We start from the raw sequence: 22,760 nt of genomic DNA on the forward strand, positions 1-22,760 counted from the left end.
AATAAAACATAAAATGAAGGTGGTTTGTCTGTTTTGTATTACTATTACCACTATAACCATCATCTGTCATTAATGAACTAAATAATTACAAAAAAAGGATCTGAATCTAACTTTAAAAATGTGTTTTTTAATGTAAAGCACATAGAGTGTTCCTCTTGTGCACTGATGTTGGTATATAAATAAAACATGTCTTATGTTTCCCTGCTCATGTGTTTTAAACATCTTAGTTAGGTCTTTGTAGCACAGCTGCCTTTAATAGTTCACTAATGAGAAGTCCCGCTGGGCTTTATTAGCTGACTTTGGACCATTCCACTCCACAGTCATGGGGAGGATCACTTTATTTTTAAACCACACTATTATTTGAGGGGCAGATGTTTCATAAAGCAAAGGCCCAAAACATGTTTCTGTGATATCAACTTTTTGCTTCTCTGTTTTGCTATAGCCGAGGGCTCTTAAAAAATAGTAATTGGCTGGCCTTTTTCAAATCAGGCATTTTGGCATGTCTTAGTTGGAAATGCACAGGTGTAAAACATTACGTTAATGAGGGCAGCATTCAGCTTAGCTGCTCTTGTGCGTGCTGGCTCACTGTCATACTGCTGTGGCTTATGACACCTGAATATAACAGAGCCATCGTTACGGTTATTAGTAACACCTGTGGTTTTCCTACTCTGTCAAGTCAAAATGTGTGTGCTGTGTAAGGAGTTTAGAGTACTTAGATTAGTGATGTGTTCTTGCCCTGACAACAGACAGATTAATAACAAAGTATTTAGGGATTCTTTATTATTTATGAGAGGGAAGGGGATGATGCAAAAAGGGTGGGGCATGTCAAGTATTTTTTAAGTACTGCAGAGGGAATTATGTATTTTTATTTTGGATAAGGGGAGGGGCATACAGCTTTGAATGGCCATATTTTGTATTTATTTTACCTTCCACATCTGAACACGTTTTTCTTTTTAAAAATCACCCTAATTACACCAGTTATTGTGGCCAGAAACTGTACAAACAGAGATCATTGTTGAATTTTCAAATTTCCAATAGAACATCTTGACACCTTGACACAGATTTGTCGCAAGCCAAGTCCAGCTGTATTTCTTACCTTCTACAGTTTTTGCCCACTAGCCTGTTTGTGTTTTTTGCCAAGACCTCTTTGTGATCTCTGCCATGATTCCCAGCTGGTCATCCTGTCCACACCTCCAGCTGAAGGTACCACAAGAACATAACCCTTTAGCCAGTCGTCCAATCCACATTCTCCTGCACATTACACTTTTGTAATAAAGAACTATTTTTTCCCCCAAAATCTGCTTTGTCCTTCTACTTTTTGGTCATCTCTCCCAAGCAGGACAAGATAGAAGACCCATGACTTTTTTCAACTCCAGGATTTGTCTTCAACTTTTAATTTTCAAACATCAAATGGTATTTTTTTTTAAATCCAACAACTAGTTTATGGTGGAGAGAGGGTCATGCATTTTCACAGGCTCAAGAAATTATTTGTAGCTTCGGGGAAGGTTAAAAAAGAAGACAGACCCCAGGCACCCCTCACCTCTGATAAACAAAGAACAGTCCCTCACAAGCAGAAGATTGATTGGTAAAACCAAACACTACATGCCCATGATACAGGGCAAATTAGGGTTTTGAGATAAAGACATAATACTAGCTTGTAGTATAAACAGGTTGCGAGCATTGACTGTATATAAAGATATAAATATATTTATATACCCTTCATATAATGATATATGTCTTTATATACTATGGTTGCGACAGCTTGTGAGACTGGGAACAGGTCGACAATATTGTCCTCTTTGCTTGCCGTCTGTTGCCACGGTGATTTTGACGCTCGAGAGGTTCGTTCAGATTAGCCATTCTGACGTTAGCATTAGCTGCTAAAGCAAAGGTAGTTTGCTCGTAAACGTTACTAAAGTAAGCCGAGGAGACAATAACCTGCAATCATGGCATCTGTTTTAGATGCTCTCTGGGAGGACAGAGACGTTAGATTCGACATAACAGCACAGTAAGTTACTGAACTGAAACAATTTGATTTTATTTCATCACCGTACAAACTAGCTAGCATCGGTTACGCTAATTGGCTAACCAAAAGTAAGGTCAGATGAACTCCATGATAATTTTGTTAAACTCTATAATCTGTCGTGCAAGGAAAACGTTTCACTGTAGCTTTATTCAACATCTGTTCTAGTGTATAGGTGTCATAGAACAACGTTAGCTGAATACTAGCATTACTGCGAACAGCCGTGATACATTTAGCTAAGCCTCAGTGCCAGAACTAGCCTATCACTGATCAACCTGTCAATCCATCCCGTGCACAGGCAGATGAAAACTCGTCCAGGAGAAGCACTAATAGACTGCCTGGACTCCATAGAAGACACGAAGGGAAACAATGGAGACAGAGGTAGTTTGCTACCTTGGTGGTGAAAGCTATCTGGCTAATCATGTGTGTGCTGGTCACCTAATATGTGGTGATGATGTCCACTTTTTCTGTAGGTCGGCTGTTGGTGACAAACCTGAGAATAATTTGGCACTCTTTGGCCTTGCCAAGAGTCAATTTATGTGAGTACTCCTTCGTAAACATATGCACGTGTTTATTGTATTGTTTGACGTATTTCTGCCCTCTTTTGGAGATGTATGGCATTAAATCACCTTAATGGATTGTATTATAGGGACATCTATAAATTATTAAAACACGTGTTACTGTTGGTTCAGAAACTTCCCTGTGCACCCTCCATGTAGTTTTCCTTTTTGCTTGAACCTAAATTAAATCTATAGATCTTGTGAATGACCATTGCTACCAAATTCAGAATAATAGTCGGTGTCTTCATTTAATTATTTTTGGTATCTTGTTTATTTCAAACTGTTTTAATGAATGAGCACTACAAGCAATACTGAGTGCTTTAAGATAACTATGAAAAGCATGTTGATAGACAATATAAGAAACTAACCATTGACATATATCATATCAGAAATCTGAGTGTGTTTAATGTCTTGAGGCTGCAATGATATGCCAATAAACTGTGGAGTCAAGAAGTAGCCAAGTGTCAAACCATATGAAAAAATCTTGCCAGCCTTAACAGAATTGTTTGGGGTTTTTTTTGTTTATTTGTGTTTTTGTTTTGTTTTTCAGCTGTGGGTTATAACTCCATCATTAACATCACAACAAGGGCAGCTAACTCAGTAAGTAAAGCTTTGTTTTATTTATAACTAGAATTTTGTATAGAATAGAAAAAAATAAAATAGAATATATTTTCCACCTGGGTGGTAATTTGTTTTTGGCCTACCAGAAACAGAAGACAACATAATAAAAAGCGGACAAACAGTTAATAAAACAAACACATAAACAGGTCATAAGGAACACTGAACACATTAAATAGGTTCATATCACTGTCCATCTGTGCTTTAAAACTTCTTAGTCACTTTTATTATTTTTATTTTATTATTATCTTATTTTTCCAAGTCCAGATTATTTGTTTACAATCTTTCTACTCACATCACATACACTGTTTATATTATAGGCACTGAACAAATATTTGATTGCCTCAAAGTCTGTCTCAAAAAGTTTGCATCATTTTATTTACCAAATTTAAACTGAAAAAAGTTTCGGTCTAATCAGTGCAATGGAAAACCCTCAAATGGCAACACTGCTTTGACCCTGCAATTCTAAACATCTACTTTACCTGTAAATTGGATAAATTTTTGGTTTAAATACACATGTTAATGTCACCACTTTCCATATAAATTTGAGCACACTATTAACATACCATCACATCCACCTTCCTCATGCATATAAAGCAACCTTTGAAATGTTTGTTTACCTTGTCCAGCTTTGTTATCTTTGTTGTTCTATTTCTGTGTATGTAAGAACTGCAAAAACTTAGTAAAAGTGACAGTGACAGCTAAAAAAGATCGATTTTTAATTGAATGCTATTTTCCAGAAATTGAGAGGGCAGACTGAAGCACTCTACATCCTGACAAAGTCTAACAACACAAGATTTGAGTTCATTTTCACAAATGTGGTTCCAGGAAGTCCAAGGCTCTTTACTTCTGTCATTGCTGTCCACAGGTAAAAATAACGCAGAGGAAGTGTTCAATTCTATGATTATGTTCTCCATAAAATGAAAGTCTTTCCAAATATTTTTTTGAAATGTTTTGTTTTGTTCCAGGGCCTATGAGACATCTAAAATGTACAGGGACCTGAAATTGCGAGCCGCTCTCATTCAAAATAAGCAGCTGAGACTCTTGCCACGGGAGCAAGTGTATGATAAGATTAATGGAGTGTGGAATTTGTCCAGTGATCAGGTACGGGTACCTTCAAATTTGTCTCGTCAAAATGAATTTCCTAATTTTTGTGTATTTCAGTTAACTTAATGTACCAACTTATTGAGAATGTCCCACATCAACTAGCTCTACGTAGTTAAATGTTGCATTGCACAGCTTTAATGTAAGGCATGGGTACTTTCTATTGTCTTTGTGTTTTTAATGAGCAGTATAGTTCTATGAAATGTTAGTTAACAATGTAACAAGTAGTTATACTCCTTCAAATACATTGTTAAGAGTGAACATCTAACACAGGGAGGTTAATTTTTAAATTGTACGCGATTATATGTTTACAATCTGATTAACTAAGTTCATTGTATTCCTTTCAGGGAAACCTTGGAACCTTCTTTATCACCAATGTTCGGATTGTGTGGCATGCCAACATGAACGAGAGCTTTAATGTCAGCATTCCTTATCTTCAGATTGTAAGTAGTTAACACTAAGAAACATTTTCTATCCAGACCTCACTTCTCACCTGACTTGTCAAGGAAATTGGCAAAATGAACGTACAGCTATGTGTTGCCAATACATTTTTTTTTGATTGGTTCTATTAAATGGGACTTTCCAAATTTGTATTTTTATTTGTGGTTCAAAATGTTTTGAAATTTGTCCTCACAAACTATAAAAACATTTTCACAAACACACACACACCATCTGTTATGTGCTTAAGATTAAGAAGGTTTGTGTACTGATAAATGTGTTAGTGACTCATCTCAGCAGCACTTTGCCGCTACAGTTCATTTTGTTGTAACCGGTGGGGGTTTATAATAGAGGTAATTTCACTTTATTCATAAAAAGACACCACTGTATCCTTGCACGTGAGCTGCTACCAATGACCTTGCCGCAATTGTAAAATCATGTATTGTTTCTCTTTCAGTTTGAGATTGTGTATTTAATATAGGTTAATATGTTTATTTATTTATTTTTATCTTTTTCTACCAAAGTGGTCCATTAGAATAAGAGACTCAAAGTTCGGCTTGGCTTTGGTGATAGAAAGTTCACGACAGGTAAAATGTTTTTCTTCTGCAGTTTGAGTCACATTCACCTGAACTGATTGCACAATAATGATTTAATACTTGTATTATGAGTGCGTGTTACAAACAAATACTTGTGTTTTTAGAGCGGGGGCTATGTGCTCGGGTTTAAGATTGACCCTGTGGATAAGCTTCAAGATGCACTTAAGGAAATCAACTCATTGCATAAGGTGTACTCAGCCAACCCCATCTTTGGAGTGGAATATGAAATGGAAGAAAAGGTGAGCAGTTGTGCACATTAATAGACTAAATGACACTGAACACCTCAGCAGTAAAATATTGAAACATTTCAGAAATGTTTAACTGTTGAAACTCAAAACAACTTGAAAATATTCTACATGCCTGTTTTCGAATTATTGTGTCCTTTTCAAAGCTTATTCTTTTTATCCACACTTCTGTGATTGTTTTGAGTACTTCACTGTAGCCAGCCCTTTACACCAGCTCAGCTGATCTTGTTGTCATAGCGCTGTTTGTCCTAACATTGATTTCAGCCCCAGCCGCTGGAAGAACTGACGGTGGAACAGCCTCCTGATGACGTTGAAATTGAACCTGATGAGCAGACCGACGCTTTCACTGTGAGTTACACTCATCACTCCTCAGTGAGTCAGTGGTTTAACTTCAGACTCTCAGAATAGCTGCAAGCTAATGCCATGAATGAACAAACATGACTTTACGTTGCCTAGTGCTCATGTTTGTAAGGGGAGGTACTCGTCAGACAACAATAACCTATTATCACAGACAACATGTGTTCATTTCTAATTGACCATGTGAATTGTGTGTGTTGCTTGCCCACAGGCTTACTTTGCTGATGGAAATAAGGTAAAGTCTCACAATTAATTTATCTCAAGCTATAATTGTAAAATATGTTGTATAGTATGTTGTGTCATAATTATCTTCATTTGTTCCAAAGCAACAAGACCGTGAGCCAGTTTTCTCAGAGGAGCTGGGCCTCGCCGTTGAAAAGCTGAAGGACGGTTTCACTCTTCAAGGACTGTGGGAAGTCATGGGCTGAAATAGTATGAAATAATAGATAAGACACAACACGCTTAACTCCTGAGTAGACTTGTAAGACTGAGTGTTGGATCCGTGCTGTAGAAAATCAGAAAAAGAAAGAATAGGACAACATGCCAATCTGAGTGTCTGTGTAGGTTCTCAGTCGTCCAAGTCATGGTAATCCGAGGTTTCTATTAAAGTCGCAACTGGACTTTTCTTAAAAGAAAGAAGTGAAAGAAGTCCGGTTTCCACTTTTAAAGAAACCTCATTTCGGGCAACGCCCTTTTTAGCGTGCTTTTTACTAAAATAATATGAAACATATTTATTTAATTAAGCTTCAAAGTTGTAACGTTTATATGATATTGTGAGGATATTTGTGTATTTTCTTGTAATGACTAGAATGTAAAATATAATACAGTTTATATTGTTAAAAGTTAAATGTATTTAAATAAATATTGGAGAGTACTTTTAAACATGTCAGTAAGATAAATGCTTTAGGTTTGTAATGTATCTGGCAAACTATTAATTTGTATTTGGAAAGAACACAGTGATCTCGGGCTAAATAAACGGCATGCGGTGCTGAAGTATTTTAAAAATCTGAGAAGAGGACAAACTGTCACCTCCGGTGGTAGCAGCTGTTCACTGACCCCTGTCTTGTTAGATAACTCCCCTGTGGATGTGTCACCCACAAATACTGAATCACGCTGTTGTGAAGTGGCCATTACTGTCAGTGAATGGTGACTTACTCCACACGTAGATGTTTCTAGAATACACAGGGTTGTAGTAAATGCCAGCAATATCTGTGAACACAGAAAGTGCTGGAACAAATACTCCTGCCAATCTGTTGAGTGTTTTCTTGTGAAAGAATACATTTCACCCAATAAGATATGAAATCAAAAGGTCATAGGTTATTTCTGTGAGACCATACAACAATGTTGTCGCTAATCACCGGGGTGACAGGGTTTCACAGTTGTTTTTACTCCATGACAGCTGTGTGAGCTCTCCGATTTGGCCAACCTGAATTCTTCATGGATGGGCTGGTTGGCTATATTTAGAGGGGGCACGGTTATATTGAAGTGGCTTCAGACCTGGCTGCCCATAGTTCTCTGTCTTCAGCAGCCAGGACAGTCTGTTGTGATCACTTCCAGCCACTTCCTGTCCTGAAAGAATGGATCCCCAAAGCATGAGGGAAGACCTCCGTCTGTTTCAGAGCACTCTGCTGCAGGACGGACTCAAAGAGCTCCTGAATGAGAATAAGCTAATCGACTGTGTCCTAAAGGTTGGAGACAGGAGCATCCCCTGCCATCAGCTCATTCTGGCAGCTTGTAGTCCTTATTTCCGGGAGCTGTACTTCTCCGCAGATGGCAAAGAAAAGGGTCAAATGGAGGTTGTTCTGGAGAACCTGGACCCCAATGTCATGGAGGTGATTGTAAATTACATGTACTCAGCTGAGATCGACATCAACGACAACAACGTGCAGGACATTTTGGCTGCTGCCAACCGTTTCCAGATCCCATCAGTGTTCACAGTTTGTGTGAATTATCTCCAGAAGCAGCTGTCAAAGAAAAACTGCCTCGCCATCTACAGACTGGGACTGATGCTGAACTGTGTCAGACTGGCAATGGCAGCCCGAGATCACATCGCAGATCGGTTTGAGACCATAGCCAAGGATGAGGACTTCTTAGAGCTTGCTCCACCTGAACTCTTTGCCATCATTGGAGCGGATGCTTTGAATGTAGAAAAAGAAGAGGTAGTGTTTGAGACCCTCATGAGGTGGATCAGGAAAGACAAAGAGAAGCGCATGAAATCCTTAGAGGAAGCCTTTGATTGCATTCGCTTCCGTTTAATCCCAGAGAAGTACTTCAAGGAGAAGGTGGAGAAGGATGACATCATTAAGAGCAACCCTGAGATTCTCAAAAAAATCAAAGTCATAAAGGACGCTTTTGCAGGGAAGCTGCCAGAGAAGAAGAAGGGACAAGATGACGAGGAAGGAGAGGAGGGAAAGTTGCCCGGCTATCTGAATGATAACCGCAGAATTGGCATGTACGCCAAAGACGTGATTCTGATGATCAATGACAATGCTGCCGTGGCCTATGACGCCCAGGAGAACGAATGTTCGCTCGCTGCGATGACGGAGCAGATCCCCCGAAACCATGTCAGTGTGGTATCAAAGAAGAACAACCTGTATGTGTTGGGAGGACTGTTTGTAGATGAAGAGGACAAAGAAAACCCTCTGCAGTGTTACTTCTACCAGGTATAAAAATGCAGTTTACATTGTAGATGTACTGAAAACATCAAAAGTAATTCCCATATTTGATTTATCAAAGTAACTTGAAAATGTGTCTTTCAGTTTGACACTCTCACTGCTGAATGGATGGCTCTGCCACCCATGCCGTCCCCCAGGTGCTTGTTTGCTGTCGGGGAATGTGACAATCTTCTATTTGCTGTCGCAGGAAAAGATTTACAGTCCAATGAGTCTCATGACACTGTAATGTGCTATGACACAGAGTAAGTTCATTATAACCGCCTGTTGGATATCATCAAAACATTTACATGTATTTAATGCTGAGCACATTTTCTGTTACTTTATCTAACCTTTTTTTTTACATTTTTTATTTATTGATTTATTTTTAGAAAAATGAAGTGGACTCAAACAAAAAAGTTACCCATGAGTATCCACGGCCACAGTGTGGTCTCTGAGAACGGCTTGGTGTACTGCATTGGAGGAAAAACAGATGACAAGTAAGACTGCAAAGCTAAAACATTTTATATAAGTCAAAATATGATTTTCACATGGCATAAAAGGGGAACACCACCTAAATAAAGAATTCTAGTATATTGGAATGTAATGTATGAATTTTGAAAATGGCTGTATTTCCCCTTTAACCCTTCTCTCAAATCACTTTTGTCTCATCTATAAAGTAAAGTGACCAATAAGATGTTTGCATACAACCACAAGAGGTCGGAGTGGAAGGAGGTGGCTTCAATGAAGACACCCAGATCCATGTTTGGGGCTGTTATTCACAACGGGAAGATTGTTGTCGCTGGAGGAGTCAATGAGGACGGGCTCACAGCTGCATGTGAAGCTTATGACTTTGGGACCAACAAGTACGTGCTTTTATTATTACCAGTTCCATAGGCTCCTCAAAGTGTTGTACATGGCTGATTTTTATTATTTTCTGATTCCAATATCTATTTTTATGTCCAGTCCAAGTTTTTTAAAAAAGTAGAACTAAGATTTGGTCAAATATCAAATGTTGGGACTTTTGTCTATATTAAGATACTTTAAAGTAAAAGCTGACAACTTCAAACAACAAAATCTTTGCCCCTGGCATTTCCAAGTGCAGCACCACTGTCGCAAAAACAACCAGATTGCTTTCTTTTTTCCTCAGAGCTGAGCAGGCACCACAGTTCTCACAGTAACTTTGGCTGTTGCACCATTCACTTTTTCCTCTACTGGGGATAGTAACTGCAAAAAACCCCCAAACAAACAGGAAAAAAAGCTGTTTTTGTTGCTCAAAGTTTCACACACTTCCTTTGTGCCATAAATCAAGCCTTCATTTTCACAGTAGTTCGTATGTGGTCGACAGTGTTGTGAGCACATAGGGAACCAGTCGAAATGCCGATGGTGTCATTATAATAAAGCCATTATCTTGTGCAATAAACATACATTTCAAACTGATAAGTTAAAGCAAAATCATGTTCTGTTTCCTCTAAAATTGAGTGGCACTAATTTTTGTTGTGAGCAGTTAAACCAAAGAGTTTTTTCAACCTCAGATGGCTTTGTTTGAAGGATTTACAAGAAGACAGCATTCAGGGGGAAAAAAAAGAAAAAACACAAATAAGAGAAAGAACATAATTTATTCTAGTTAAGTGAGAGATATGCAGGATCTTATGTCATATTCTTTTAATTGGATTTCTTTTTTTTTTTCCAAGTCAAGGATCTTTTTATGATTTTTTTAAGGACCAGAAAAAAGGAGATATCATATTAATACAGCTGAGTGCACCTTGTTGCAGGTGGTCACCCTTCACAGAGTTTCCCCAGGAGAGGAGCTCAGTGAACCTGGTGAGCTGTGGAGGGCAGCTGTACGCTGTTGGAGGCTTTGCCATGGTGGAGAACGAGAACAAAGAGTGTGCTCCCACTGAAATCATCGACATCTGGCAGTATGTGTTGATTGTGTGCATTTTAGAACGTGGCAAATAGTGTCTTTTTCTTTCACATCAAAAGCTCTTCTCGTACTCTCAACAGTGCATTATAGTGACATGTTTCATCTGTCTCACCAGGTATGAAGATGACAAGAAACAGTGGACTGGTATGATCAGAGAGATGCGTTATGCGGCTGGAGCCTCCTGTGTGTCCATGCATCTTAACTCAGCCAGAATGCCCAAACTGTAGTCCAGAAACACAACTTTACTGCTGCAGGCAATGATAGTATGTACATGCTCTTATTTAGTGGCTCTTTGTTTTCATGTAGCATTTTAAAATATCAGACACCTTTGCCTGTTTTGTGAGTGTTTTAATAAAATGTGTCATGATTTTAATTGGTGTATTTTTTGTCATTTGGACCAGCCTTTGTTGAATCTGATCTTAAAATGCATCACTTCCATTTATTAAAGGTCCTGTGTTATTCCCATTTTCAAGTTCAATCTTATATTTTGAATTTTCTATTATAACATGTTTACATGCTTTTATGTTCAAAAAATGCATTATTTTTTCTCATACTGTCAGCATGAATATATCTGCATTCGCCCTCTGGTCTGAAACTCCCAGTTTTAGCGCCTGTCTCTTTAAGTCACCCCCAGGAAGGGCCAGTCTGCTCTGATTGGTCATTGTTTCCAGGTCTTCTACATGTATGCTCTTGGCGCTTCTGCACCTCATTGAAGGTGGGGAATCACTACAACAACAGTTTCTAACTTTAGCTACTGTGAAAAGCAGTGGCCTTTTCTACCGGAGGCCTAGGGAAACCATGCTTCCTCTCTTTTTTTAAGACTACAGCTGTCATTGAATAAAAACACTCCTGTAAACAGTTTAGGTCATTCTTCTGTGTTGTATCACTGTCATCTCTTCCTTATTTGTCTCTTCTAATTATTTTTACCATGTGTAAAACAGCGCCCCTCTACATGTTGCGTGGCGAGTGAGTGGTGAAATACGGTACTGCACACTGTTGTCCGCAAGGAGGCCAAGCAGGGTTTCTATGGTGAAAAACAAAGAAGAATAATTAACCAATCAGGTGAGGCTGCCCTCATGACACTGCTCACCTGTGATTAGCCAGGACTGTGTCAAGGGAAGCCGCCCACCTTTGGCCTCACACCAATCAAATCATAGTATCGTCATCATCAAGCCACTGAATAAAATAACAGGAGATTAGCAAGTTTGTGTTGACATCTCGTTAGCAAAATTAGCAAGTGCAGTTATGGAGGGTGGAAATTTTGGAGTATTTAGTAAAAAAAACCCAATTTAACTAAGCTACCTCTACAGCAACAATTTAAGATAAAATCTTACGACAAGCCAACGCCGAAACTAGAGCTGCGTACAGAGATGAAGAAAAGTTTCCGGACTTTCAAAGATGATAATTGCGTCCGCACCGAGTGGCTAGCTGGTAGCTAAACTTCAGCGGTTATTTTGCTGGCCCCGTCTTATCTCCGATAAGGATTCCTGCTCACTGAACAGTCCTTGGGTCACCACAGGATTCCCGGGGAATAGAGAGGCACGCAAAATCAAAAAGTCACATTGACTGTGCTGTGAAATTAAAGTTTTTTGGGCGCGTCAGGATTGATGAGGCTCTGGACTCGGCAAGAAGAAGATGACACTTGTTGTTGCAGCCTTGTATCTTGCGCGCCAAGAACAAGCATCCAGAGGACATGATGAGGCCTCTGGTTTATTGACCACTTTGCCACCCTGAAAGACAGGAGAATGGCGTTCCTCTTCAAATAGGGTGAGTAAAATGCACACCTTTTCTGGTTATTTCACTGGTTACTGGTTACTGAACTGCCTGTTAACCTATGCGTGTTATTTTTGCTGTGGTTATATTTCTTTTGTGTCTTGCTTGCCTCGATTAAGCTGCATGTGTCACTCCGCTGGAGTTATTGTTTATTGAGGGAATCAGCACCACGGACAGCGGCCTTCCTCAATAGATGCACGTGTCAGGTGCGAAGTTTATAGTCATTGGTACTGAGTTGTCTTGTTGCTGTCTTTTGGGTCTATAATGAACATTTGGGCTATTAAACGACAAGGAAATGTGGAAAGTGTGTGTCTCAAGCACATACAGCGTGCAAGTCGTGAACGTAAAACTTAATGTCTTCAGACGTTTGTGAATGAACGCTATTTTTTTCACTATCAAATCCGGTTGTGCATTTGAGTGGGCGGTTGAGTAACTTAATAAGATGTTTAAGTCAAGTCAAGAGGACAGTGTGTGTGTGTGTGTGTGTGTGTGTGTGTGAGTGGCTGAGGGAGGGAGAGAGAAAGAGCTTGTGTCGATTAGATAACAGGCGTGTGTAAGTCCTGGTAAATGATACTGGGTGCTCTAATAGGTCATTCGGTTATATGAAATAGCTACATATAAGCTGCAACATACTATTTTCTGTCCCTCACCCCCATAAAAAGCAAATAGATTAGAGGTTTTGTCTCAATTGGCCTCTGTAAAAAAATCATAAACCAGGTTTCTGTGTTGTTTTTTGCTTTTTGTTACAACCTGGTTTATTGATGAAAGTGATTTTGCTCTTTGTTCATCAGTGTCAGTGTGGTTGCTGACAGCCTGGGTTGAGGCGGGGGGGCAGAGGTCCTCTGTCTGTGTGATCAGACACTGGTGTCATATAGATCGAGGATTTGGAAGCAAAATTCATCCCAGAGAGAGGGATATATTGATTCTGGCTTACTTGTAAATGTTTTGCTAGTTTTATGTTGATGTTGGCCTGTAAGTATCAGGTTTAAGATGTATTCCCCATTTTTGGTTGACCCCTATGCAGTGGATGAAATCCAGTTTGAGTGTGGCCAGGAGGGATTATAATTAGCCACTGGCAGCTAGCTGTGAGGCTGTGATTTTTCTTTCAGTTGTTTCTCACCTCAGTTGCTTTTTTGTCTATTTTTTGCAGGACTTGTTCTTATCTGTTTTAATTGTGATTTTTGGTTAATAAATCACCGCCTTTTTTTTTCTTTTTTACATGGACTGCCTCCTGAGCTTCTTCAACACATAATCTTGTTCGCCAGCCACACAAAACTCCCACATTTATGTAAAGTTACTGTTTGTAATACTATAGCTACATAGTATAGTTCATCACAACTATCACAAATAGGCTTGTTTAAAGGCAGTTTCTAAATACCGTCTGTATGCATTTCTTAGTTTGAGCGTTTTGATACTTTCACAGTATATATATATAGTACCTTTACCTGCTTTATAAAAAAGAACATGGAAATCTGATTTTTTCATAATATGTAGCTTGTAATTCACAATCAATAGGTATTATGAATATGTTGGAATCAGTCTTGAGAAAATGTTGGCTGATGGTTATGTTCAAAACCTCTAAATTAAGAGTTTGTTAGTCTGAATTGCATAGAGAGGACGAATCAGCTGATGTTCTGGTCATTTTAAACTTTGGCTCCTCTTGTGGCTCACCATGTGGACTTTCTTTTCAGCAGCATGTTATTTGCAAGCAAAATGCATGATGGCCAAATGTAAAATGTTGTACCCAGCTCCCCATTCATGTTAGATATATACAGTATGTAAAAAACAAATAATAAAACTTTGTATTTTACTTAAAATAATCATTTTAATACAAAAGCACATAATACACATCTTAATTAACACGAATGAGATAGATTCATGTCAACATTATGCTCAATGACCAAAGATAAGGAGCACTTGATGTATTTAACATACCGTTAACATAACTCTGTTCAGTCTTTCAGCCCGAAAATTCTCAGACCAAACTCATAGCTGTGTCAGAGCTCTCACTGTAACATTACTTTATTGTTCAATAAATAAGGCCTTCAAGAGGAGAGCTCTCTTAATATGTTCTTCCTCAGATATTCCTTCCAGGCGTCTGGTGTTGACAGCTCCATTGAGTTCCACTCAAAGTGAGGGATCTGTATAAAAACACAAATTATTCCTCTGAGTGTCACTGACATTTTATATGATTCAGTGCAGGAGACACACAACATCAAATGCAATCTTAAACAATATTTTCTCACCTGAACGACACGGTACCCCAGAATTTCAAGGTGTCTCTTCTTCATCAGGACTTCACCTTTCTTATGATGGGAGTTCTTGCAAAATAACTTTGAATCAAGAAAGTCCACGGCAACCCTGAGAGATGAGTGAAAACAGAGTGACAAAGATATTGAATTTCTGATTGGTCTACTGTAATATTCATTTTTAACATTAGTTTCTGATAAATCCGGCTACCGCTGAGCTCCAGGTGGCAGCTCATCCCTGATGTTTTCCACTGAGGCCGTCCCCCAGTGAACTTTTCCTTGGTCTGAGATCTGCAGTGTGCTGGGCTCGCTGTAAGGCAACGGCTGCAGGTGTTTGTCCAGTATGCATTCAAAGTCTGAAAAGGCAAAATACGGTCAAATCACACTTCCATCTGTGAAATTATTATTATTTTTGAGTGTGGAAAACTTTCACTGAACAGAAATGAAGTGCAACCATTACCTGAAGGCTTCTACTATGCTGCCTATTGATAAAACACTGAATGGTTTGGGGCCGAAGTACATTTCTGATATTCTGCTACATCGTGAACCATTAAGACCTCTAATAACATCTGGTACAGGTCTGCTTTGTGTCCCAAGAGTCAAAAATATAGCTGTTCTGTACAGGCAGTGTTTAGTTTTTATGCACCTGGAACAAACACCCTGAAAATTTGCTGCAACTCTCAGTTCTTTTAAGCATCAAGGCTGAGGACTTTTCTCTTTGCCGCTTTCTTTTATTAAATCAAATAATTTATTTCTTAAACTGCCCTGTAACTTTTATCCCTATTCTATTTGAGCTTGTTGTTGACATCTATTATCTTGGCTCTTTCATGACTTTTTAATAGTATTTACATAATGTTTTATGAAGAGCACTTTGAATTACCTTGTTGCTGAGATGTGCTATTTAAAAAAAAATCTTGCTTTGCCTTGTGTTTAGGAATAATTAAATTTCGTTAATTCATATAACCTAATTAGATGAATTGCAAGTATTGGGGCTATTGTGTGTACATATACATACATATATATATATATATATATATATATATATATATATATATATATATATATATAATTTATAATTTAATTTTTATATGTTTTCCATAGGGATGCTGACTTTTTTTAGAATAGAATAGAAAATATATGATAAAAGATCACCAAATTAGCCTTTAATACAGAGGAGGAAAATGACCAAATCTTACTTACCTACAGTGTAAAAATATGGAGTGACAACTGCTGCTCGAACACAGTTCATGCCACCGAGAACTTCAGCCAGCATTTTGTGGATTTGCTGTTGCACAGGACTGGAAGAACTGCTCCCTAAAAACAACATTTTGATAGTATAGATTTATGTGAATTCTGTTTTAAAAACCCAACGAAACGAGAAAATTGTTTTTGGGTGAATCTTTTCTACCTTTCTTTTGCAACTGATGGCAGTAGCGCTCATGAAACCACGGCACCTGGAACTCAGGACACTCGAGACACGTGGCACGATTGAGCTCCATGAGGCGCAGTCTGGTCCGCATGTTGAGGCCATCAGGAAGAGCTGGAAGATGTTCGGACAAAAGTTACAAAAGTTCTATTCAAGTGTGAAGTCCTTACATTTCAAGATGAATATTTTACTACTACTATATTATCAATCATATTTTAAACACATCTGCAAGAGAAGCATACTTTCTAGTTGGGCGTCTAGCTTTCCCAGAAAATCTATACTGAAGATTTCTCTGATGAGTTCCTCTGGAAAACAGTCGGCCACGGCCAGAGTGTACGCCAGGAGGACTAGCAGATGTGGGTCAAAGCAGCCTACAAACACAATAAAAAAAATGTGTTAGTTAGTGTAAACTTCAAATAAATAGAGACAATATCATTACTACCTTGAGTTTGTATGCCTGACCAACCACTCAAGTTACAGTTTACAGCCTTGTCTTGTCTGTCTTGTGCGTGGAGTCTTATGATGAATAATGACAAGAAAAGTGTTTCTGCAGATTTGAAACATCACCGTTTCACCAATTACATCTTATTAGATATTTGGTTGAAATTTTGTCTTAATCTGTGCATGAATTCTAGAGTTATGGCCTAAAACATGTTTTCTGAGGTCACAGTGACCTTTGACCAAAAAATCCTTATCACTTCATTGTTGAGTCCAAGTGAACCTTCATGCCAGATGTAGTCTGACTTGCAGGATGAAGACTGTGGGTAAAAGTCTGTCACTGGCCTTCTATTTCAGCTGGCATTCCCCTTTACTTCTGCTATTTGCTTGCTATCATTGTGCAAAGTCACTGTTCCTGCATCCTGGGCTTTGCGCCGTCCAAGATGATTCCGATTGGTTGAGAGAAATACAAACAACTCAGAGCGTTTTTCCCCTATAAAATAATGATAATGAGTGCTTCCAGACCATTCTCTCGCTCGAACACAGCATTGCGGAGAAAGGTCACGCTACTTGATGCCAGATATGCCACATATAATGAACTTCCCTTCTATCTTCCCCGAGATATCATGTTTATAAGAATGACGTGAGGTCACAGTGACCTTTGACCACTAAAATTCACTCTGTTCATCCTTGAGTCCAAATGGAGGTTTGTGCCAAATATGAGGAAATTCCCTCTTGATGTTCCTGAACTACTGCATTCACTAGAATGGGGCAGAAGGACAGACAGATGGAAAAAAAAACAACCCACAAACGTAATGTCACATCTGGTCACAGTGGCATAAAAAGTATGTAAACGGACTGACTTACTGATATTAGGAGTGAAGTGCTGAATACAAACATCATACAACTCGTCTGCTTGAGCTCCGTCATAATTCAGGACAGAGAACGGCAGCAGGGTGGCGTATGTTGCCGAGTGGTGAATCTGAAATACGATGAAGGCAAAATACGGTTAATTTATATTTAATCATTCCAGACTCGACACACTGTGATGTCTCTTTGAGTACCTTGTCAATGTTTTCAATGACCACACTGGCGATGCGGTCCATCAGGGGAGGACAGAGGTGATTTATCCTGGTTAAGAAGAGGGCCAACTCTGGCACATTGTTCCAGTTTATTTGGTCCATCATCCTTTTCAGCGTGGCCATCGTGTCCTCCAACAGCATTTCTTCAAACCACTCTCCTGAAATGTACCTGAGCTCCTCCATCACCAAGTCCAGTCGGTCGGCCGTTTGAAGCCGCTCGCGTCCACAGCGCTTCAGGTCCTGCAGCAGACGGACGTACTTGCTGGAAGTGTTGTGGTGGTAGGAGGGGTCATTACGCACCCACTTAGCGATGGCGAAAGAAATGGTGTTGAGGTCACTGAGATTGCACTGAGCCACCACCGCTTCCACCCGTGAGATCATGCCCTCGTCGAGCCGCGGGTAGGGCAGCATGGACAGAACGCGGGTCAGCATGGTCACTTCGTGAGGGAAGACACTGTGCTGCAAAAAGCTGCAAGACAAAGGTTAACAATCAGTCTATGTTTTATTCAAAGAATAAGCCGTAACTCCAATTAACACTTACTTGACCAAAATGTTTCTTAGTATCGTGAAGAGTTCAGGGTTCTGGTACTGCAACAGAAGGAGGGTTTGGGTGATTCTGGCCACCTCCACTGGTTTGTAGACATGAAGGTTCCTCCTTATCACCACTGCGATTCTGGGAAATAATTTAAAGGATATTTTAATGCATCATTGAGTCCTTTCACATAAACACATGTACCTGAGCTCCTCTAAGGATCCCTAGAATTACATTTTTAAAAGCATTGTGATTAAGATCATTTCAAAAAATAAACTCATCAGACTTAAAGATGGGCAAACTATATAATGGTGGCACAGTTTTTAAATGAATGGACCTTGTTTTGAGACTTTGTCAACTGCTGTTTTGAAGGCCAAGAGTGAATTTTCAATCTCAAACTTTAAAGGTCCACTGTGTAGGATTTTGTGGTATCTAGCGGTGACGCTGCAGAACTTAAACTCGCTTACGTGCCCATGGGTGTATTACCGAACAAGTCAACAGGGCCCAGCCCAGGGGCCCAAGGCCTCAGGGACCCCTAACTTTATTAACTTTGCAGTTCTTGTCAAAGGGCTTAGTTATCATGTCAATAACAGAGCCCCCAAAGCCATGAAAAAGTTTCAGAAAAACTGAAAGAATAGCCTAAACATTTACTTTGAAGATGTCACAAGAAAGAAACCAACATGATACATTTTAAGTAAGCGTTAAGCCTCGGACATACTCTCTGCATTGAACATCTGCAGACAGCTACGGTCATGTGGACGCAGTTCTATTCATAGTACAACTGAAAGTTCGTGTCTGTCCCCGGCAGTACATGGGAGGTGAACTTACCATCCTTCTACTTCCGAATTTGGGTGAAAGTGAAACTAAATGGGTCTGAAATGAATGTCTGTCCAATATCCAACTTAAAACTAACCACATTGTGGTGAGGCGGCTTCAGCTGGCTTGAATGCAGTTTTTTGGACTGGACTGGAGTTTGGAATGAGAGCATGTGAAGTCAGGGCGCTAGTGGCACACGGACGTGTAAACTCTGAATTGGCTTTTAATCCTCACAGTTTATCTTTCGGGGGGAAACAACAGCATGTTGAACCTGCCTGGAGGGTGGACCTTTTACACATCGGAGTATACAGAACTACGGTGACCAATATGAAAAGGTGAGCGGCCATATCTAGAGCCAGCATTTGGTTTGTCCGTTCTGGGCTACTGTAGTAACAAAAGGGTGGAGGAGGACCCCCTTCTTATGTAGATATAAAGGCTCATTCTAAGATAACGAAAACACAGTGATTCTCTGTTTCAGGTGATTATAAACTAATAAAAACATCACTATGATTATTATATGCCATTTCTGCCAATGGATGCCCCTGAATCCTACACGCTAAAACAACATGAGTGAGAGGTCCTTCAATTTAAATATCTACAATTTCATGAAAACTGAATCTGCAGAGCAACAGAAGAGCTCCAAAGTCTGTTTCCAAGGTTAAGAATTAAAGTTCAACTCAACCTCAAACATGTTTTTGTCGTTCCTACACTGACATATATGGTGATACTGATAAATCTGCAATAAGCTGCAATGAGCTGTAATCAATATATCGACCCACTGGTCGATATATTGATTACACTTCTTTGGTTAAGCAGGTGGTGTATGACAGATATGTGAACTCACTTGTTCAGTAAACTGAGGTTCCTGCTCTCAATCTCCTCTAGAGCTTCAGCTACAGCCAGAGCCTGATATGCATTGAACTCATCTGCCAACAGGAGGGCAGTGCTCTCCAACCTGAGAGGGATGGAACCACATTGGAGACATGTGAGACTCAAAAACTGCTGCAAAGGGTCAATTTCCACTCCACTGATTCAATCCAATCCACTGATAATAATACAAACCCTTCTCTGATCTCATGGCTGGCCAATGGAGCCAGAGCGACAAACAATTTGGTGAATGACAAAGGATCCGTGCTTGAATCAATCAGTTCGATAAGTCTTTGTTTGACAGCCAGCCTGAAGTCACAGTTGTTGAACTGCAGGGACTGGTACAGCCCCATGATGATGCTGATATTTTCTGCATCCATTCTGGGAATGTTGCTCAGGATGATCTTATTGCACTTCTCCAGCAGAGGTCTGTAACTGTACTTGATGTTGCGCAGGAACTGCACCACTCTCCGTGGGCTGTTGTAATTTGAGGGATCCATGGTGTCCAGGAGATGGTCTGCCCTGCTGATGAGGGCATCTCGAAGCCGGGGAGACACCAGAGTGGACGTGCTGATCATGAGTGTAGTTAAGATCCTGGAAAAACATGACGAGAGAGTCAATACACAACACGAGATACTTACATTTGATCACATATTTGTGGTTTGATCATAACCGCCTCATAACCAACCTGGCATCATCAATGGACGACAACCTCTGATCCACAATGTTTGTGATTTCGCCCATTAGAGGACTTTGTTGAAGGTGCTGATCACTCAGACAAATGGAAAGCTTGGATAGGGCTGTCATCGGAAGTCTGCAAAAATCCACATTTGTGTAACAACTCATTAGTGCTCAAACAATTCAGATGCCTAATCTGACAGTTTTGACACTAACTTTATAGTGACTTTGGTTAAAACTGGTTAAAACATTTGCTGGTTTCAGCTTCTCCTATGTGGTGATATATATATGCCCAAAATAAAAAAAACAGTGTACCTATAATATATATACACTTGTTTTTTATTTTTTGCATTTTAGAGACTTTTCAATTCCAAACAATGTTTTGCAGTCATACCTGTCTATTCTCTGCCACGCCTCTGAAACCAACTGCTGAACAAGAGAATCAAATGGATCCACATTCAACCTAAAGGATGGACAATAATACAGTATGTTATCATTACTATACTGTAACTCAAATATATGAAACTTAAAGGTCTAGTGTGTAGAATTTGGGGGAATGTAGGCCTATTGGCAGGAACAGCATATAGTATAATTTCTTAAGCATATCATCACCTGAAAATAAGAATCACTGTGTTTTCATTATCTTCGAATAAGCTGCTTATATAGGGAGTAGGACCTTGCTTACAGAAATTCCCATGTTGCACTGCTATGTTTCTACAGTAGCTCAGATTGGACAAACCAACACTGGCTCAAGAAAGGGTAACTCACATTTATGCATCAGCCACTGTACTAAGAAGTCCCTTTTCTGTGGGGGCATCAGAAACACACTGATTTGTGACGTGAAATTGCATTATTCAGTGTTTTTACCTTTGCATATAATTGGCTCTCAATGAAAACCTTCTGAATAATGACCACAGAAGGAACCTGGAGAAGTTTTCAATGGTGGATTTCTGCATCTCTCACCACCAGATGCCACTAAATCCCCCTAAATTTTACACACTGAACCTTTAAACGGGTTGTGTCTGTATCTTAAAGTACCTGAGGAAACTGTAAAGCATGTCGACCAACATGGAATCATCCATAAGAGCAATTTTATTTTCCGCCAAAACCCGGAGAGTCAAGAACTGCGGGTGGCTCTTGATGAGTTCCACAGTCCTCAGCATTTGTGGCTTCTCTCTCTGAAACTGCCACAGCATCCCGACTGCCCTACTGATGTGGTTCACCGTGAGCTTGGCCTTGTTCTTCCCGACCACATCGAGCACCTGATCTTCAGCAGAGCAATCCCTCAGCCGCTCCAGAACCTGGTCCCGGTTCACTGGTCCCCGGTGAAAGGGCCTCCGGAGGAAGGAGTTCAGGTACCGGAGCCGAAACATCACCACAGATCTGGGATTAAATTAAGTATGCACTGGGGTCTTCATGGTAAAAACACAGCGTCCCCACTGTAGCACCTCAATGTCAAACCAACAGGTAGGAGATCAAACCCACAAAACTACAGTCTGGAGGTAGTTAGGTGCTCTTTCAGGGACCTGTGACAAGATAATGAAATAAAACACAAGAGACACACATTACGTTAACCTGAATCAAATCTCTTAAATTATGATTTGTTAAAGTTAAATTAAATGCAAAAACAAAAAAAAGTTGGATGAAGGTGATGTTTGCTCAGTGTGACATGCTGACCTCAAGTTCAGACGGTTTCATCTCACAGACAGCCCAAACCAGAGATTTCATGTGACTTTCCTGTGGTGTAACGCTGCACTGAGTGCGCTACCATCCGCTAACTTCAGTTTGCTAACGCGGTGTTCACGTGCAATAAAAAACAATCAACTGAAATGACTGACGACGCCAGATTACGCCTGCTAGCTGGATTATCGGGTATATTTCTGTAAATTATAGAGATCCAAGCATTATAAATACACCAGAAAAAGGACTTGTCATTAAAATCGCTTATTCAAAGTCAAAATTACCCAGCATGTGTGCTATAGTGTTTCACTTCCGTAGCCAGTGACGTAATGAAGCCTGGAGTTTTAAAGCCCTTGGTTTTGCCTTTCAGGCAGTAGCTCATTCATACTGGTGAGGTCTGAAGTGTTTACAGCAGGCACTGAGCAGAAGGGCTCATTGAAGTGTTTTCTCAGAGTAAATCAATGCGCTGCATGCACGTACTGTCTTTCTGTGTGGCTCATATAAATTAGATTTCAACTTTACAGGTTGCTTCCTCAGAACTCCATTCACTGATAAGGGACTGTTAGTTATTTGTGAGATTGGTGGGAGTGGGGGTGCAAGAAGTGTGAGGCCTGTCGATTTTTGTAAGCACTATAAAAGGGCTTTTTCTTTTTTAAAAATAATGTGGCTTAGAGGAGGCGCATGCAACTTCAAATGGCTG

At 39.7% G+C, this 22,760-nt stretch overlaps 3 protein-coding genes across 4 annotated transcripts; 2 read left to right on the forward strand and 1 right to left on the reverse strand.

Annotated features, from left to right (window-relative positions):
- Positions 1–1,767: 1,767 nt before the first annotated feature.
- Positions 1,768–6,815, forward strand: bbs5 (Bardet-Biedl syndrome 5). The gene is made up of 12 exons (XM_042495248.2): positions 1,768–2,008; positions 2,322–2,404; positions 2,497–2,562; positions 3,134–3,183; positions 3,942–4,069; positions 4,170–4,305; positions 4,653–4,748; positions 5,268–5,330; positions 5,444–5,578; positions 5,849–5,932; positions 6,153–6,176; positions 6,268–6,815. The coding sequence occupies exons 1-12, from the start codon at positions 1,947–1,949 to the stop codon at positions 6,367–6,369; spliced, it is 1,029 nt and encodes a 342-aa protein (XP_042351182.1). The 5' UTR covers positions 1,768–1,946; the 3' UTR covers positions 6,370–6,815.
- Positions 6,816–6,953: 138 nt separating this feature from the next.
- Positions 6,954–11,380, forward strand: klhl41a (kelch-like family member 41a). Its single transcript, XM_042495247.2, has 6 exons — positions 6,954–8,604; positions 8,701–8,858; positions 8,985–9,092; positions 9,273–9,458; positions 10,368–10,514; positions 10,635–11,380. Exons 1-6 carry the CDS (start codon positions 7,519–7,521, stop codon positions 10,744–10,746), a joined length of 1,797 nt encoding a protein of 598 aa, XP_042351181.2. The 5' UTR covers positions 6,954–7,518; the 3' UTR covers positions 10,747–11,380.
- A 2,718-nt stretch (positions 11,381–14,098) lies between these two features.
- Positions 14,099–22,392, reverse strand: fastkd1 (FASTK mitochondrial RNA regulator 1). Of its 2 annotated transcripts, none has more exons than XM_042494006.2 (15): positions 22,058–22,392; positions 21,419–21,906; positions 20,775–20,843; positions 20,391–20,516; positions 19,898–20,296; positions 19,680–19,790; positions 18,029–18,160; positions 17,470–17,956; positions 17,273–17,387; positions 16,210–16,338; positions 15,950–16,081; positions 15,746–15,855; positions 14,753–14,897; positions 14,539–14,653; positions 14,099–14,433 (listed from the first exon to the last, which is right to left on the reverse strand). In XM_042494006.2, exons 2-14 carry the CDS (start codon positions 21,751–21,753, stop codon positions 14,583–14,585), a joined length of 2,361 nt encoding a protein of 786 aa, XP_042349940.2. In that variant the 5' UTR covers positions 21,754–21,906; positions 22,058–22,392; the 3' UTR covers positions 14,099–14,433; positions 14,539–14,582. The 2 variants fall into 2 exon arrangements, with proteins under 2 accessions (XP_042349940.2, XP_042349939.2); XM_042494005.2 differs by having other exon boundaries at positions 14,100–14,433; positions 15,742–15,855.
- Between the last annotated feature and the right edge of the window lie 368 nt (positions 22,393–22,760).

Source organism: Plectropomus leopardus, chromosome 10, assembly GCF_026936395.1.
Source record: "Plectropomus leopardus strain MGB_pleo_1.0 chromosome 10, ASM2693639v1, whole genome shotgun sequence".
Taxonomy (NCBI): domain Eukaryota; kingdom Metazoa; phylum Chordata; class Actinopteri; order Perciformes; family Serranidae; genus Plectropomus; species Plectropomus leopardus.